We start from the raw sequence: 15,367 nt of genomic DNA, 5'->3' as shown, positions 1-15,367 counted from the left end.
TTTCCCACTCAGCCTCTTATGACACCAGAAATGGGGTTCCCATTATTGCTGGCCAGTGGTGTGAGGCTAGGCTCCTCCTGGTCTCCACTGACGCTGTGGGGGAGCAGGAAGTACGTCACTACTGACTGGTGGGGATGAAAGTCCAGGCTCCCTTCTGAGTCTCCACTCACACCGCTTCAATGGGGGTGTTGGGGCACCTCATTTTATCCTAATGAGGGTGGAAGTCTAGGCTCCCCACTTGATTTTTGCTGGGTGTGTGGGTAAGGCCAGTTTTTGTCTGTGGTGTTTGGCTGGAATGGAGTGGTTATTGTCCAAATGCTTTGTCTTACTAGGCTGCTCCTTTGCCAGTCCTTTGGCTAGGAAAAGCTTTTGTCGTGGCTTTTGTTTTGTTTGTGCCATTTAGAATTTCCAGATGCCGGCTTCTTCAGTATCGTCTGGATATATGAGCCAAAAACAAAACCCAGGGAACTCATCACTCTTTCCTCAGATCCCAAGGTCTCCAGTCAGTCTGCCTCCTCTCCAACTTTCAGGCTTAAGTTTGCTTTATACATAACATCCAGGGGTTTTAGTTTTTAGTTTTATAGCAGGAGGATTAGGGAAAAGGATGCTTACTTACTTCTTTATCCCAGAAGTAGAAGTCTGCCTAAGGATCATTTTTAAAGTTTTTTTTTTTTCCTCCTTATAGGTTTTTGGACATTTTAGAAAAATTTTTTTTCCAATCTACATTTTTTCTTTCTCTTTCTTCCTTCCTCTCTTTTTCTTTCTTTCTTCCTTCCCTTCTTTCTCTTTCCCTCTCTTTCAGATTTTATTGTTTTAAGGTAATCTCTACATCTAACATGGGGCTCAAACTCATGACCCTGAGATCAAGAGTGGTATGCTCTACTGAATGAGGCAGCCAGGCACCCCACCAGTCTACATTTTCTTTTTTTTTTTTTTAAGATTTTATTTATTTAAAACAAGGCAGCAGATCTAAAGCTTAAGAGAGAGCATGAGTTGGGGGAGGAGCAGAGGGAAGAGAAGCAGACTCCCTGTTGAGCAGGGATCCCCTCGTGGGGCTCGATCCCAGGACCCTGAGATCATGACCTGAGCCGAAGGCAGATGCTTAACTGACTGAGCCACCCAGGCGCCCCTAAATTGCCAAGTTTTAAGACATTAAGACAGACTTTCAAACTCAGTAATTCAGTAGTTAGCCAGAATTTTCCTTCTTAGTATTTAGTCTACAAGAAAAGCAAATATATAAAAATTAATATTAAAAAGTGAAGAATATTAAGTAATCAGATAATTTACTATTAAAGTGTAATTATATTTTAGAATTCTTTCCTGAATATTTAATATACTATTAAAGTAAAATTTTCATTTTTTAAAAAAGATTTTATTTATTTATGTGACAGTGAGAGAGCGCACAAGCAGGGGGAGTGGTAGGCAGAGGCAGAAGCAGACTCCCCGCTGAGTAAGGGAGCCTCATGCAGGACTCAATCCCAGGACCCTAAGATCATGACCTGAGCCAAAGGCAGATGCCCAACCGACTGGGCCACCTAGGCGCCCCTAAGGTAAAATTTTCTAAGAAATTTGGTTATTGGCATATGAAATGATTACAAAAATACCAAGTTATAGTTGTGAACATATTCATGCAAAGAATCCAGAGAGCTGATCATCTCAAAGCATAAGAGAGAGACATGAAAGAGGGGTAACTACCCAAATAAATAAACCTAATTAAATGAGAATATAATATTGTCCAGATTTAGATGAGCAAATAGAGGGATCACTCTACTGCCTCCCAAAAAGGGAGGACATCTGTCTTTTGCATCCTAAAAAGAACAGCTACGCCTATGAAACTGAGGCCCCTCTGTATCTTCTATACCTAAGAAATAGCACTTTCTATTTTAAAAATTTTTGAGTGGTGTTTTTTAACCAGGTAGGCATATTCCAAACTTTCTTTCTTCCTTTTACTGAGAATCCCTGTCACAGACTGCTACTGTTCCTCATGGGAGGTATCTTACTCCTCCAAAGGTTTGGGCTGAAAAAGATGCAAATCACTGCCATAGAGACTCACGTACAATAAAACATTAGTTCCTATGGTCGGTATGTATTATGTGTAATAGTTCAGTTCTGATTTGTAAAAATTCCAGATTCAGAATACTTGAAAAACATGTATCATTTTATTTGTACACTTAAAAAGTTGTACACAGAAACTTGTAATACAGTTCTATAAAACTGGAAGAACTGTCAGGGAAAGGGGGGGGTGTTACCTTTTATTGATTGATCATTAAGGAAGTTAGAGAAATAAAACAAAAACACAGTAAAATGTTTAAAAAAATTAAAGAACATTTTCCAGGTACAAATTTTATAAATACAAAACAAATTCACAAATTATTTTGAATGCTAAATAAATATCTAGTTAATAAACTCAGACTTAATACCTCCAGCCAGCACTGGTACAGCACTTCAAGGATATAAAATTGGATTCATTCATGTGTAGTGTTGAAAGAATGTGCTCATTAAACAATTCTTAGACATATATACTTTTCTAAACTGTGCTATAATAGAAGATGTATCTGTATACAGATAAATCTTCCTTAATACCACTTCTAAAAAAAATCAATGACAAAATAAATCACAGGTGAAAAAATACTTTCAAAGATATTGGGACACATGAATGATCTCAAAATGTACAAAACCTCTGTAAACCAGTACTGTATCCAATACATCTATCAAACTTATTAGATACTGAACAAAACTGCAGCAAAGGAAATCTTTCCTACATTCTCCTGAGTGCTTAATATTAAAATTGAGAATATAGTGCAGGCCACACTTCAGTGTGGTCAATCAGCTGTTATTGCTTTATATATATATGTCTGCTTTAGAGCATGATTTAATGTTCCATTTTCATGAACAATTTGTTTTCCTCAAATATATCCTTTAGAAGGACAAAATTAGATTCGTGACTTTTTTGCAGCTGGTGGTGTGCTAACTTGATCCACATTCCCAGGCGTGACATGGAGTCCAAGTTTTTGAGCCTGAATATGAAAAAATGCTTGAAGCCTAGTTCCAGCTTTTGCTTCACTTGTGTTACGAGGGTTGTACTCAAAGCAGTTCGAAAACATTAACTCAATATCATCAATAAATTCCGCTAGAAAGAAAAAACCAAATGAGATTAAAATAAAAGTACATAAACTCTAAACATAATTTTTTGTTTATATGATATCTGGAAATGTCATTAAGAAAATGGAAGCCCACTTTTTTCTTTAGAAATTGAAGCCTCTGAAACAAGGCAGATCTAAAGCTTAAAACTGTTTAACTACAAATGCTTTAACATTGTTCTACTGAAACTATGCAATTATGTAATTAGGAATGTTACATAATTGCGCACAACTTCTATTAAGATCAGATTCTACAAAATATCTAACTCATTCAAACCCCTATCCATCTTTCATCTACATAGACAAGCATTTTAGAGACCTCCTGGGATGCCAGCTACACAATCCGTTAATATACATCATTTAAATAACAAGAAAAACAGCAGTTACCTCTTTAAACAAAAATAATTACCAGAGAAAAACATAAATTACTTACATGCTAATTTATATTCACATTTGTTCACTTTTTCACGAATTATATTTAAGGCAATGGGCTTTTTGATGATGTCATAATAGTCTGGGACCTGTAAAATAATTCAAATATATATCTCTCCTATAGAAAATTTATCAGAGATAAGTGGTCAAATATGTGAAGGTTCTGCACTTAAAAGCAACTGAATGTTAATCTCTGAATACTATTATTCCATTAAAACCACTTAATATGTTTCAGTCACTATAATGTTGTAGAAGCTTATTTGATACTCTAAAAAATGACAACTTATTGTGAAAAGAAAAAGCTTATGATTCTGCTTGTGTGCTCTCTTTCTCTATTTCTCTCCACAGAAATACATATATGTATCTATCAAGTTATTTAATGAGCATTATTGCATTTGTAATAAATAATAAAATGTATGTAACAAAACTTAATTCAGCGCAAAAACTACTCAGGAAAAATGAGTTAGAGTCAAACTGAGATTTAATTTTTATAGGATGCTATTCAATGGTAATTAATCCTTCACATTCTTGCTCTAGCAATCTCAAAGTAGAATTCGGAAGATATCACTTTTTCATTCAGAAGCCTTCACCTAACACACCTAACAAGTGAGACCCTTTATAATCTACTTGTGCCTCTCTAACACATCCGTTGTTCCATTCAAACTATCCATCATTTCCCATATTCTCACTTCTGGGTCTTTAACTTACCATGCCCTTTTCATGCAATGTCCTTATTTCATTTCTCACTGTTGATATTCCACCTATCTTTAATGACCAGACCAAACAGTTCTTCCATTAAAAACTTTTAAATTCCTGCTATTCCCTCCCTCTGAAATGCTCAAATCAATCTCCTTTTCTTCTCTACTTCTGGAAGTCCATTAGAACTTCTATTACAGGGAGATGGGGTAACTGGGTGATGGGTACTAAGGAGGGCACGTGTGGTGATAAGCACTGGGTGTTATACGCAACTAATGGATCGTTGAACACTACATCAAAAACTAATGATGTACTATATGATGGCTACATAATAAAAAAAACTAACCTGATTCTATAATAATAAAAAAAAGAACTTCTATCAGCACTGTAACACTGTCCTATCTGCTGCAGCACACATCATGTTCTGCCCCCCGTATATAAATAACTCCAAAACCAACTCAAAAGCCTTAGTTTTAGGCCATCTGTTTTCTAAGAGTACCTATCTTCCACATTAGTGTTTTCACACCGTGGTCTCTGGACCAGCGCCATCAGCATCATTCCAGACCTAGTGAATCAAGAACTCTGGGGTGAGGACCAGTTACCTGTGTTTTAACAAGCCCGCCCAGGTGATTCTGGTGTACGCTGAAGTTTGAGAACAGCTGTTTTGCATAACAGAAGCCAATAATAGCACACAGTTGAATTAAATCTACTCATACTCATTACACAGAATAAACACACTGAAGCTATTTCAACATTACTGTCATCATGCATGAGAATCAGTCAGGGTTGGAAGGGGCTGAGGAGAGAATGCTCTCGAATGCCCTTGCTTTCAGTGTAGAAACTAACTTTCCAAGTGTTTAAAAAACAAAGTATATGGTGACTAATGGGTGGTTTTGACTACCTCAAAGTTGCCAAGCAGACTAAATCAGGTAATGTACATGAATACATTTTATCAGGGTTTTTTTTTTTGTTTTTTTGTTTTTGACAGAGAGAGACACAGCGAGAGAGGGAACAGAAGCAGCGGGAGTGGGAGAGGGAGAAGCAGGCTTCTCGCTGAGCAGGGAGCCAGATGCGGGGCTCAATCCCAGGACCCTGGGATCATGACCTGAGCCAAAGGCAGACACTTAACGACTGAGCCACCCAGGCACCCCTATCAGGTTTTTTTTTAAATCTAATTTTATTTTATTATGTTCAAGTTTAATGATATTACCTGGATTTTGGAAACGAGTCTCAAAAACGGCCAGCTGTCATCATGCCGTACCAGTTCCACAACAAGTTGTTCAAAAGCAGACAATTCATGAACTCCTCCTTGTCGGCCTGAACTCCTTCGACTCAGGGTCATAGGAGAGGATTCTAAATAAATAAATAATTTTAGGTGATGACAAAGCAAAATATTTGATCACTACAAGCTAAATGGGTATAAAAATACAGCCTAAATTCAAACAGAAAATTGATATTCGATATATAGTGAGATAAATTAACTTACATTCTGAAACACGAAAATCTGGACTAAATATTCACTCTTTCCTTTGTTTTAAAAAAGACTTTATTATTTATTTTTATGATTTCTAATTTTTTAAAAGAAGTTTTTATTTAAGTAATCTCTACACCCAACGTGGGGCTTGAACTCACGACCTCGAGATGAAGAGCTGCATGCTCTTCTGACGGAGCCAGCCCAGTACCCCTAAAGATTTTATTTTTAAGTAATCTTTATATCCAATGTGGGGCTCGAACTCACAAGCCCAAGATCAAGAGTTGCATGCTCCACTGACTGTGTCAGCCAGGTGCCCCCACTATTTCCTTTCTGATCATAAAATTTCCAAATTAATTAAACATTCAGTGGGAACATGTTGTAAAAACACTGTAATATAAAAGAAAATTCTTAGAACACAAAGTTTACAGATTATTTTTTAGCCCATTTTATTAAAAATATTTTTTCAACGATAATAAAAAGCAAGCAAGCAATTCTCCAGAATTTCCTGAAACACATACTTGGGAAAGCAACCTCTTCAGATCTAGCAAGTAGGCCTCTTTATAAATTACCTTGCATAAGAGAAATGTAATGTTTAATAACAAAGTAAAAGATTATCTTAAAGATAATCTCCCTATTTATTTGAGGGAGGGAGAGGGGAGGAGGGAGAGAGAGAGTGAAAGAGAGCAAGTGGGGGGGGGGGGGGCAGAGGGAGGACAAGCAGACTCCACCCTGAGCATGGAGCCTGAGGTGGGGCTTGATCCCACGACCCTGGGATCACAACCGGAGCCAAAATCAAGAGTCAGTCCCTCAACCCACTGAGTCACCCAGGCGCCCCTCTTATCTTAATTTCATATGGGGACTTCCTTAAAGCAAAATGCTTTCTTGTAAAACCTAAGGTATATATAACAAAATCTAAAGTGTATGAATTAGTATAAAAGGGTAGCATAGTTCATATTATGAATTCAGGTGTTTAAATTCTCTACTTAAATGTAAATACATACATTTCCCCCTTCGTTTGTCACTGGAACCAGGTTAGTAATTTTATAAATCAATCAAAATTTTTTTTTCTTAGCAGAATTTTTTAGAATACAAATGTTTTGGTATACTATGTTTCCAAACAGCCTGAAGAAGAGCAAAACTGATAGGTAAGGGGATAGGAAAAGCTAAATTAGATCTTGGTGCCAAGTTACCTGATACAACACCCTTCCACCACCCTGACAATCTAGTGACTGCATAAACAGACTGTCTTCCATTCTTTCACCAAATGAACTCCTTAATCCTGTCATGTATTTGAATAATGCAATATAACCTACCTATAGTTCTTCAAGGAACAGTATCATTTTTTATGTCTAATTTCATTTTCTGGAACTATTAAAGTTTTATTACTACTGACATTAAAAGAAAAAAAGAATAGAATCGAAGAGATAAATAGATTATTATTTGGATAAAGTTTACTATAAACAACAATTATCAGAATTAAAAAGATAGCTGATGATCACTCCCTAACAATATTACTCCCCCATTTCTCCCCTGCCCCCAAATTCAGTATGTCAGATAGGAACCTTCCCAAATAACCGAAAGTAGCTTGTCTAGGTGATGATGAGTAGGTGTATTTTAAAGGAGAAAAGGGTAGAAGAGAATGAAATGTGTTATAATGGGTTCTACTGACACTACTGAAATATTGGCCAAATCTCCCCATTAGAAACAGGATGCTGCAAATTTCTCACAACTACCTTGCTACCCTACTAGAAAAATACCCATAATTTACCTTATTCCCCAAATAGCTGCCCTTTCAATGAATATTATGCTTCAGGCCAGGTTGCTCCCTAATCACTTAGTCTATTTTAGTCACAGCCTTTAAAAAATGATGCAAAATATCTCAACACTCAATCTTCCCAAATGATTCCATTTTCTTAGGTAAGAATAATTTAAATTAGACTTCTTCATACCTGTAGATTGTCTTTTCCTTCCTCTTCTCTTGGATTCACTATCTTGGAGAGAAAGTTTTGGAGTAACATTCAGAGATCTTGACTTCTCACTTGACTTTGTGGCAATGACTCTGAAGTTAGGGAAGTTGGGACTGTTTTCTGGTGTATTATTAGCACTCTTCCTGCCTCTGCGTTTTCTACGAGGACTAAGTAGTTCCACAAATACATCTGCTTGCAGTGGGCTGTAACTCTGGCGAGTAGAACGACCGGCAATTCTTAAAGATTTAGTTTCTGTTGGAGGGGCAGACTTTATCTTTCTAAGGCTTCTACCAGTGGTTTTAGAGGAAACAGTTGTTTTGGGTGTACTCTGCTGACTCCTTGAAGTGTATCTTCCAGGATCTTGTCGTTGGCCACGACTTGAGAAAGAAGAGCTAAGTCTCCCTCTTGTTTTAATTGGCAATCTAACTTGCGGTCTTCCTCGTTTTGGTGGGCTGTAAATATTGTTAGAAAACATAATTATTGTATAGAGAAACGATGCACATAAGATAATTTCTATTCCCCTTGTTCTACTCTTCAGCCAGTGAGTTCTACATACATTTCTTTGGTGTCCTTATGCTACAGGAGACCATCACTCTTCATTACCACTGATGCTGAGGTAACCTACAGGCTTGGTCAAAGTAGGCCCTAAACCTGTGGTTCCTGAATACCATGCTAAGAATCTCTTTGCCACCTTCTGATTCTTACTGTAGAATATAAAACTAGGTTCAATCTTTTATCTTACTTTTATTCTTAGTAAATTCTACCCCCAACATGGGGCTAGAACTCACGACCCTGAGCTCAAGAGTTACATGCTCCACTGACTGAGCCAGCCAAGCACCCCTAGGTTCGATCTTTTAATTGCCTTTAAGTTGTAGACAAGGATGAAACAACCCCTTTAAGCCTCTTTTTATCCATCTCCCCATATACCTGGACTTCCAGTCTACTAAAGTATTTCCAAGAATTTTCCAAATTCTTTATCTTTTTTTTTTTTTAAGATTTTACTTATTTATTTGACAGAGAGCGACACAGTGAGAGGGGGAACACAAGCAGGGGGAGTAGGAGAGGGAGAAGTAGGCTTCCCACCTAGCAGGGAGCCTGATGCGGGGCTCGATCCCAGGACCCTGGGATCATGACCTGAGCCGAAGACAGATGCTTAATGAATGCCCCAAATTCTTTATCATCTTTATGTTTAACATAAATACTGCCCTTACAATCTACAGGGAAGACAGCTCCTGCTAGTTGGAGCAAGTAAAAAAATAACTTGCTTACAATAGATGCAGTAGCTCTCTCTACTTATCCTCTGCAGACTGGCCTTTTTGTACCTTGTCAGTTCAAAGTTGCCCTTGCTTTACATCCACTTTCCTGATTCCACATGAATGGGGTTCAAATGTTAAAAAGGTGGGGAGGTCTTAGGGACAAATAAGGGGGAGAATACTCCAGTGCTGCCACAGCAGGAATAACCAGGCCCCCAACACATTCATTAGGCCTGGGCGACACAGCTTGCTAAGCTGCAGAATATCTGGTTATATGGTAGTATAGGAGTTGTTTCTGGATGCTAATGTGGAAGGAGTATAACAATACCATGTGCCTACTGGCTTCTCTCTCTCTCCATAGATGCCAAAATCACCAATATTTGAGTATAACTCCTTGAGAAAGCAAGAGGGGCACTGGGAAGCTGTATTCATTCATCTTTACCTCATCAATATCCTCATCAAGCAGCTTATTTACTGCTTTAGACATAAAATTAAGTAAAATCAAACTTGATGGGGGTCTGAATTGGTATTCCTGTCCAAACGTGAACTCATATTTGATTTTATGATCTGGCTAAACTCACAAAGGTACTACACTCCCTCAGGAATAACTTCAAATGCTTAGAATACTAAAGCACGGATAACTTTAGGCCACTATATTACACACCAGTTTTTAAAAAGTTATGGGACATTGGGGAGGGTATGTGCTATGGTGAGCACTATGAATTGTGTAGGACTGTTGAATCACAGACCTGTACACCTCTGAAACAAATAATACATTATATGTTAAAAAAAAGAAGAAGATAGTAGGAAGGGAAAAATGAAGGGGGGAAATCAGAGGGGGAGACGAACCATGAGAGACTATGGACTGTGAGAAACAAACTGAGGGTTCTAGAGGGGAGGGGGGTGGGAGGATGGGTTAGCCTGGTGATGGGTATTAAAGAGGGCACGTATTGAATGGAGTACTGGGTGTTATATGCAAACAATGAATCATGGAACACTACATCAAAAACTAATGATGTAATGTATGGTGATTAACATAACATAATAAAATAAAATTAAGAAAAAAAAAGTTATGGGCCCCAATCATTCCATTTGTATTTAAGTAGTCAAGAGACTGTCTAGTTATGACTCACAAACTCTCATTTTATTGCATATTAGGACTTACCTGACTTCTTCCTCTTCTTGAGAGTCATCTTCATCTTGTTCTATCTCATACTCCTCCTCCTCACTTTGACCCTCTTCATCATCATCATCAACTTCATCATCCTCACCTTCCATACTGTCTTCCATATCTTCATCACTTTCCAAGGATGGTCTCTGTCTAGAGGAGAGTCTCCTAGAACGTTGCTTTGGCCGACACTCTGGACAAAACCAATCTCCTTCAGGCACAGTCTTGACAAATCACAGAAATGATTAGTCATCTGTCACTCAAAACCTCAACCACTCAATTCTAATCTAAGAAGTAGAAGAGGGAAAAACTACCTTGAGCTTTGGTCGAACACAGTAGGTATGATGACCCCGATCACAGCCATCACAAAGTACCATGTTTTCAGCATCGCCCTTCTTTCGGCATATCTTGCAACGAGCATTCAGTATAGATTTAGACCATATCACGCTACGATCCAGGGTGGACAGATGAAGAAAGACTTGGGATAGACTAGCAGAAGCGAGGAGAGACTCTCTCCAACGGTCCAGGACTGTTTTGTAAGAACGCCCACTGTCACTGGCATCTTAAATGAAAATGTAAAGTGATTTAAGTTTCTAGGCAAACCTTAGATATCTCCTAGAACTATTTTCTTGGTATTTTAAACAGGTTAGATTTTAAAGTTCTTCTAAAACTCAATAAAAAGATCGTGTTGATATTAAAAACAAAACCTCATGTTCAAGAATATATTTGCTGAGCCACACCTTGTTTGTGACATAAGGAATTACTTAAATCCGTAGATCAAAAGCTTCGGGATTCCAATAGTTAAAAAGAGAAAAATAAATAACTTAGGCAATATGTTCTCAAGCTAGTCTTTGTTATCAATTTTTGACCTGACTTAGAGAACTAGCTAAATATGATTACAAGTCAGTTACTATCCATTTGAATCAAGAATATTGTTTCCTCTTTTCAGATAAAAGATGGACTACTCTCTAAGTTAAACATCAATCATGTATGAGGTTTCTTTGGGGCTGATGAAAATTTTCTGAAATTAGATCGTGGTGAATGGCTATACAACCGTGAATATATTAAAACCTACTGAATTACACACTCTTTAAAAGGATGAATTTTATATATGTGAATATCTCAACACAGCTATTACTGAAAATATCAATTATGTAGAAATGCCAACTCTATTGTCTTCTATCTCTAAGAAAATATTTTTTAAATGAGGTAAATAAAAAATGCTAATACCCCACACTTCCCAAAAGAACTTTTAGCACCAATATTTACATTAAGAACATTTGAAACTTTCTTTCATTAATAACATCATTCTTTTGTCTTCTGGACTAAAAAACTTATTAAGAGTCATTTGATTAGATGGCATTAACTAGCCAGTCTATCATTTTACATTGGCATGTGATTTCTCTCTTCAATTAATCTTCAATTATTGCTACCACTTTAGTTTTCCTGACATTATGGTTAATTATGAAAGGACTACCACATAATGTCAAAATTCTACAAGGTATATAAGACTCCATATATAGTTTGTTTCTATTATGACATATTTCCTACTATTATCCTCAAAAAAAAGTCCTCTTGGGCAGTAGCATAATGGTTAAGGAATGTAGGCTCTGGAGTCAGTCTGCCTTGAGGTAAGTACTAGCTCCCCTAGGTGAGTGAGCTGGGTCAAGTTACTTAACTCCTCTGTGCCTCAGGCTCCCCCCAACAGTAATATGTAGATAGCATCTTCTTCTGAGGGCTGTTGGGAAGATTAAGTAAAGAAACGTAAAATGCCTGTCGTGGAGTAAATACTGTTACTGTTACCATTATTCCTGCATTATACTGTCGCTCCTATGTACAACAATTTAGAAGATACGAAACAAGTCTATTCTAGGTCCCTACATTTTAGAAATTTTTTATATAGCTGGGAGAATGAAGATATACACAGGAATTGAAGTCATAAATGAGCAGACCTGCCAAACCCTAGTAAGTCTTGAGCTCCTGTTTGTTGGGCAGGATGAGAGAGACAGGATGTGAAATCTAGGGCTCATCCAATGTGCTGAATCCTTTCTGAAAAGCTAGAACTCCAAAAGGCTATCCCCTTAAGCATCAGGGTGGAAAAGGGTACCATGAAGAAGGAAAGTAGCCAGGAAATCTGCTTTTTTGGACCTTGAAGTTGGATGGAAAGGGAAAATAAATCTACCCTGAGAACATGTAACTACAAGCAATGCGTTAAATAGTTTAAAACCTGAAAACACCTAAGATTTTTTTTTTTTAAGATTTTTATTTATTTATTTATTTGAGAGAGAGAATGAGAGAGACAGCATGAGAGGGGGGAGGGTCAGAGGGAGAAGCAGACTCCCTGCTGAGCAGGGAGCCCGACGCGGGGCTCCATCCCAGGACCCTGAGATCATGACCTGAGCTGAAGGCAGACGCTTAACCGACGGAGCCACCCAGGTGCCCCAACACCTAAGATTTTTAAAGTGGTCCAGATTGGTACTGACCTCAGTTGAATGAGAGAAACAAGTACAAATCTTTGCAAATTCTCTCTGAAGAAATTTCCATAGATGAAGTTGTGAGAAATGAGAGTTAATAGTCAAAACCCACAATCACATGTGGAAACAAAACATTAGAGGCAAGAGCCAGCAGAATCTGACCCATAAAGACCTGAGAGATTAGAATTAGACAGAGAATATAAAATAACTATTTTAATATGTTTTAAGAAATAAATGTCTCAAAATGTAAGTAACCAAGCAGTTTGAAAAAGCATTAAGAACCTCCAAAAATAATTGAGAGTAATAACTCAATGACAGCAGGAAAAAATGAATGGGTCAAATGGTTCTTCAGGTAAAGCTAAAGAGAAATATTAGCAAAGTAGGAAATAAATGCAATCATACAGTCCATTTGATTTATTTCCACCCTCTCATTTTGTGTTTTCTATTTACCATGGTTTTTTGATATAAGGCTTCATGAAAAGTTCTGGCCTGAGCAGGACCTCTAAGGAAGGAGGCAACAAAAACTGCTAGTTCAAAGATCTTGAAGAAATCTTTCTGGATAAATCAGAGGACATTCTTATTAGAAAAGGCAAGAAATAAGGCTGCATACAGGCCAATGTGGAAGAGTGGAAGGAAAAAACAAATTGTGCAGAGCCTTTGGAACCTTGAAAGTCAGTGTGAATGATTTTTTTTTTGAAGATTTTATTTATTTATTTGAGAGAGAGAGAGTGAGAGAGAGCATGAGCGGGGAGAGGGTCAGAGGGAGAAGCAGACTCCCCGCTGAGCAGGAAGCCCGATGCAGGACTCGATCCTGGGACTCCGGGATCATGACCTGAGCCAAAGGCAGTCGCTGAATCAACTGAGCCACCCAGGCGCCCAGTTTGAATGATTTTTAACTCAAAGGTTAGTGAAACATTATGGGTTTTGACCAAATCAATGGTAGCTCAAGGTCCAATTTTTATCCCACCTACTTTTTTTTTTTTTAAGATTTTATTTTTTATTTGCTAGAGAGAGAGAGAGCGTGCACACGCGCCCAAGAGAGTGAACAAGAGCACAAGCAGGGGGAGCGGCAGGCAGAGGGAGAAGCAGGCTCCCTGCTGAGCAAGGAGCCTGATGCAGGACTCCATCCCAGGACCCTGGGATCATGACCTGAGCCGAAGGCAGCCGCTTAACTGACTGAGCCACCTAGGCAGCCCTATCCCACCTACTTTTAAACGGATGTTCACATTTTCACATTTTTATATAGTACCTAAGCAAGGATAAAAACTGTACACTATTGATTCCATTTTTCTGTTAATTGTCTTGCTTCCTCTCCAGATTATAAAACTCTCAAGGGCAGAAATGTCTTATTTCTCTTTTATCTTCCATCATGCTAGCATAAATAAATTCCTCAAGAAATTAGAATTAGGATTTTACTAATATGAAATAATGGTAGTCATATGATTAAATGTTACACTGGGAGATTTCATATTGTTAACTGCCACTACATAGTAATCCATGTGACCACACTACGTAAGTTCTTCCTGGAGATAAAACAATACAGAAACTCCCACCCTATAACTCTCCCTATGCTAGTAAAAAAAAGAAAAAAAGAAAGTGGTAAATAAATACTATATGCAAAATAAGTAAACATACCTTCATCACTGTTCATCTTTTTCACTAATAACTTAAGTATACTAAGATTCACAATGTCAACTTTTTATATACCAATTTTTAAAAGTTTCATTAGCTGAGGTATGCAATGTAGAAAAAAAATGCTAGGAAGATGATATTGTTTTATAAGCTTGTCCCCCAACCTCATTCCTTTCCAAAAAAATTAAGTTCAAGGTTTTCTGTCAAAAGCTAAATATTCAAACCAGTACTCAGCAACACAGAAAATAAAACCATAATTCTTCAAAAAGACAATATTCTTTAAAAAGTTAAAAATTTACCATCTCTCACACTAGATTGATCCTCCTCTCTCTTTTTCTTGTCCTTTTTTTTTCTATCTCCCCTTTGATCTTTATTAATTTCTGTGTTACCTAATTTCAAATTGATAAAGTTAGTTTAAGGATTTTTTTCATAGCTTAAGGGTTTAACCATGAGCATGACTTTATAAATGATGAAATTACCAACCTAAACAAACAATTCTCACATATCTTACCTAAAATGATTCAAATATACTTCAAGTTAAAAAAAGCCTAGTTTTATTAATGTTATTAATTGGTAGAATAAAAGGGACATCCTAAGGAAGGTGGAATATAAGTAGAATTTTTATTTCTTACTTGCTTCCTCAAGAAACTGAAGCTAAACTGGGAAAATTCCTACAGTTAATTGCTATGTTAATTTGCTATGCTGAAAAATAATCAAAAGAATGGAGAATTTTAATATATATTCTATCTCAAACATTCATAAAACGGAATCCCATTTCTCTCCCGGATTAAGGATGTTCTTGATTACGTTGCTCTAAATATTTATATTATCTTAAAACCCCAGAGGCACCTCTATCTCTTGTTGTCCCATTCAAAACAGATCCTCCAAAGGCTTAAACATAATATAAAAAGCTACAGACATCAATTATTCTATTAACTTTTTATGGGGCAACAATGGTAGATGATAATACCCATATTATAAATGATCAACATCTACTTTGATCAACATTTACCACCAAAGTTGAACTTTTCTTATTTCACCTTTTTTTAAGACCTCAAATTGAAACTGTTCCTTTTATATCCCTTAGGATGAAATGAATGTTCCAACACTGCTGTATACAACCCTGCATAA

At 37.2% G+C, this 15,367-nt stretch overlaps 1 protein-coding gene across 5 annotated transcripts in view; it reads right to left on the bottom strand.

The window, feature by feature from the left end:
• Positions 1-2,099: 2,099 nt before the first annotated feature.
• Positions 2,100-15,367, bottom strand: part of BAZ1A (bromodomain adjacent to zinc finger domain 1A) — a 94,510-nt gene continuing 81,242 nt past the window's right edge. For 3 of the 5 annotated variants that reach the window (XM_021695767.2, XM_021695768.2, XM_021695766.1), the window contains 6 exons: positions 10,445-10,692; positions 10,128-10,354; positions 7,692-8,161; positions 5,479-5,621; positions 3,574-3,661; positions 2,100-3,130 (listed from right to left, as the gene is read on the bottom strand). In XM_021695767.2, coding sequence (XP_021551442.1) covers positions 2,934-3,130; positions 3,574-3,661; positions 5,479-5,621; positions 7,692-8,161; positions 10,128-10,354; positions 10,445-10,692 — 1,373 coding nt within the window. In that variant the 3' untranslated portion in view covers positions 2,100-2,933. Of the gene's footprint in view, positions 3,131-3,569; positions 3,662-5,478; positions 5,622-7,691; positions 8,162-10,127; positions 10,355-10,444; positions 10,693-15,367 lie in introns of those variants that run through there. The other 2 variants (XM_044918430.1, XM_021695769.2) reach the window with 2 other exon arrangements.

Source organism: Neomonachus schauinslandi, chromosome 9, assembly GCF_002201575.2.
Source record: "Neomonachus schauinslandi chromosome 9, ASM220157v2, whole genome shotgun sequence".
In the NCBI taxonomy this organism is placed as follows: domain Eukaryota; kingdom Metazoa; phylum Chordata; class Mammalia; order Carnivora; family Phocidae; genus Neomonachus; species Neomonachus schauinslandi.
The sequence above is the reverse complement of the archived record's forward strand: the minus strand, read 5'-3'. Positions and strand labels throughout refer to the sequence as shown.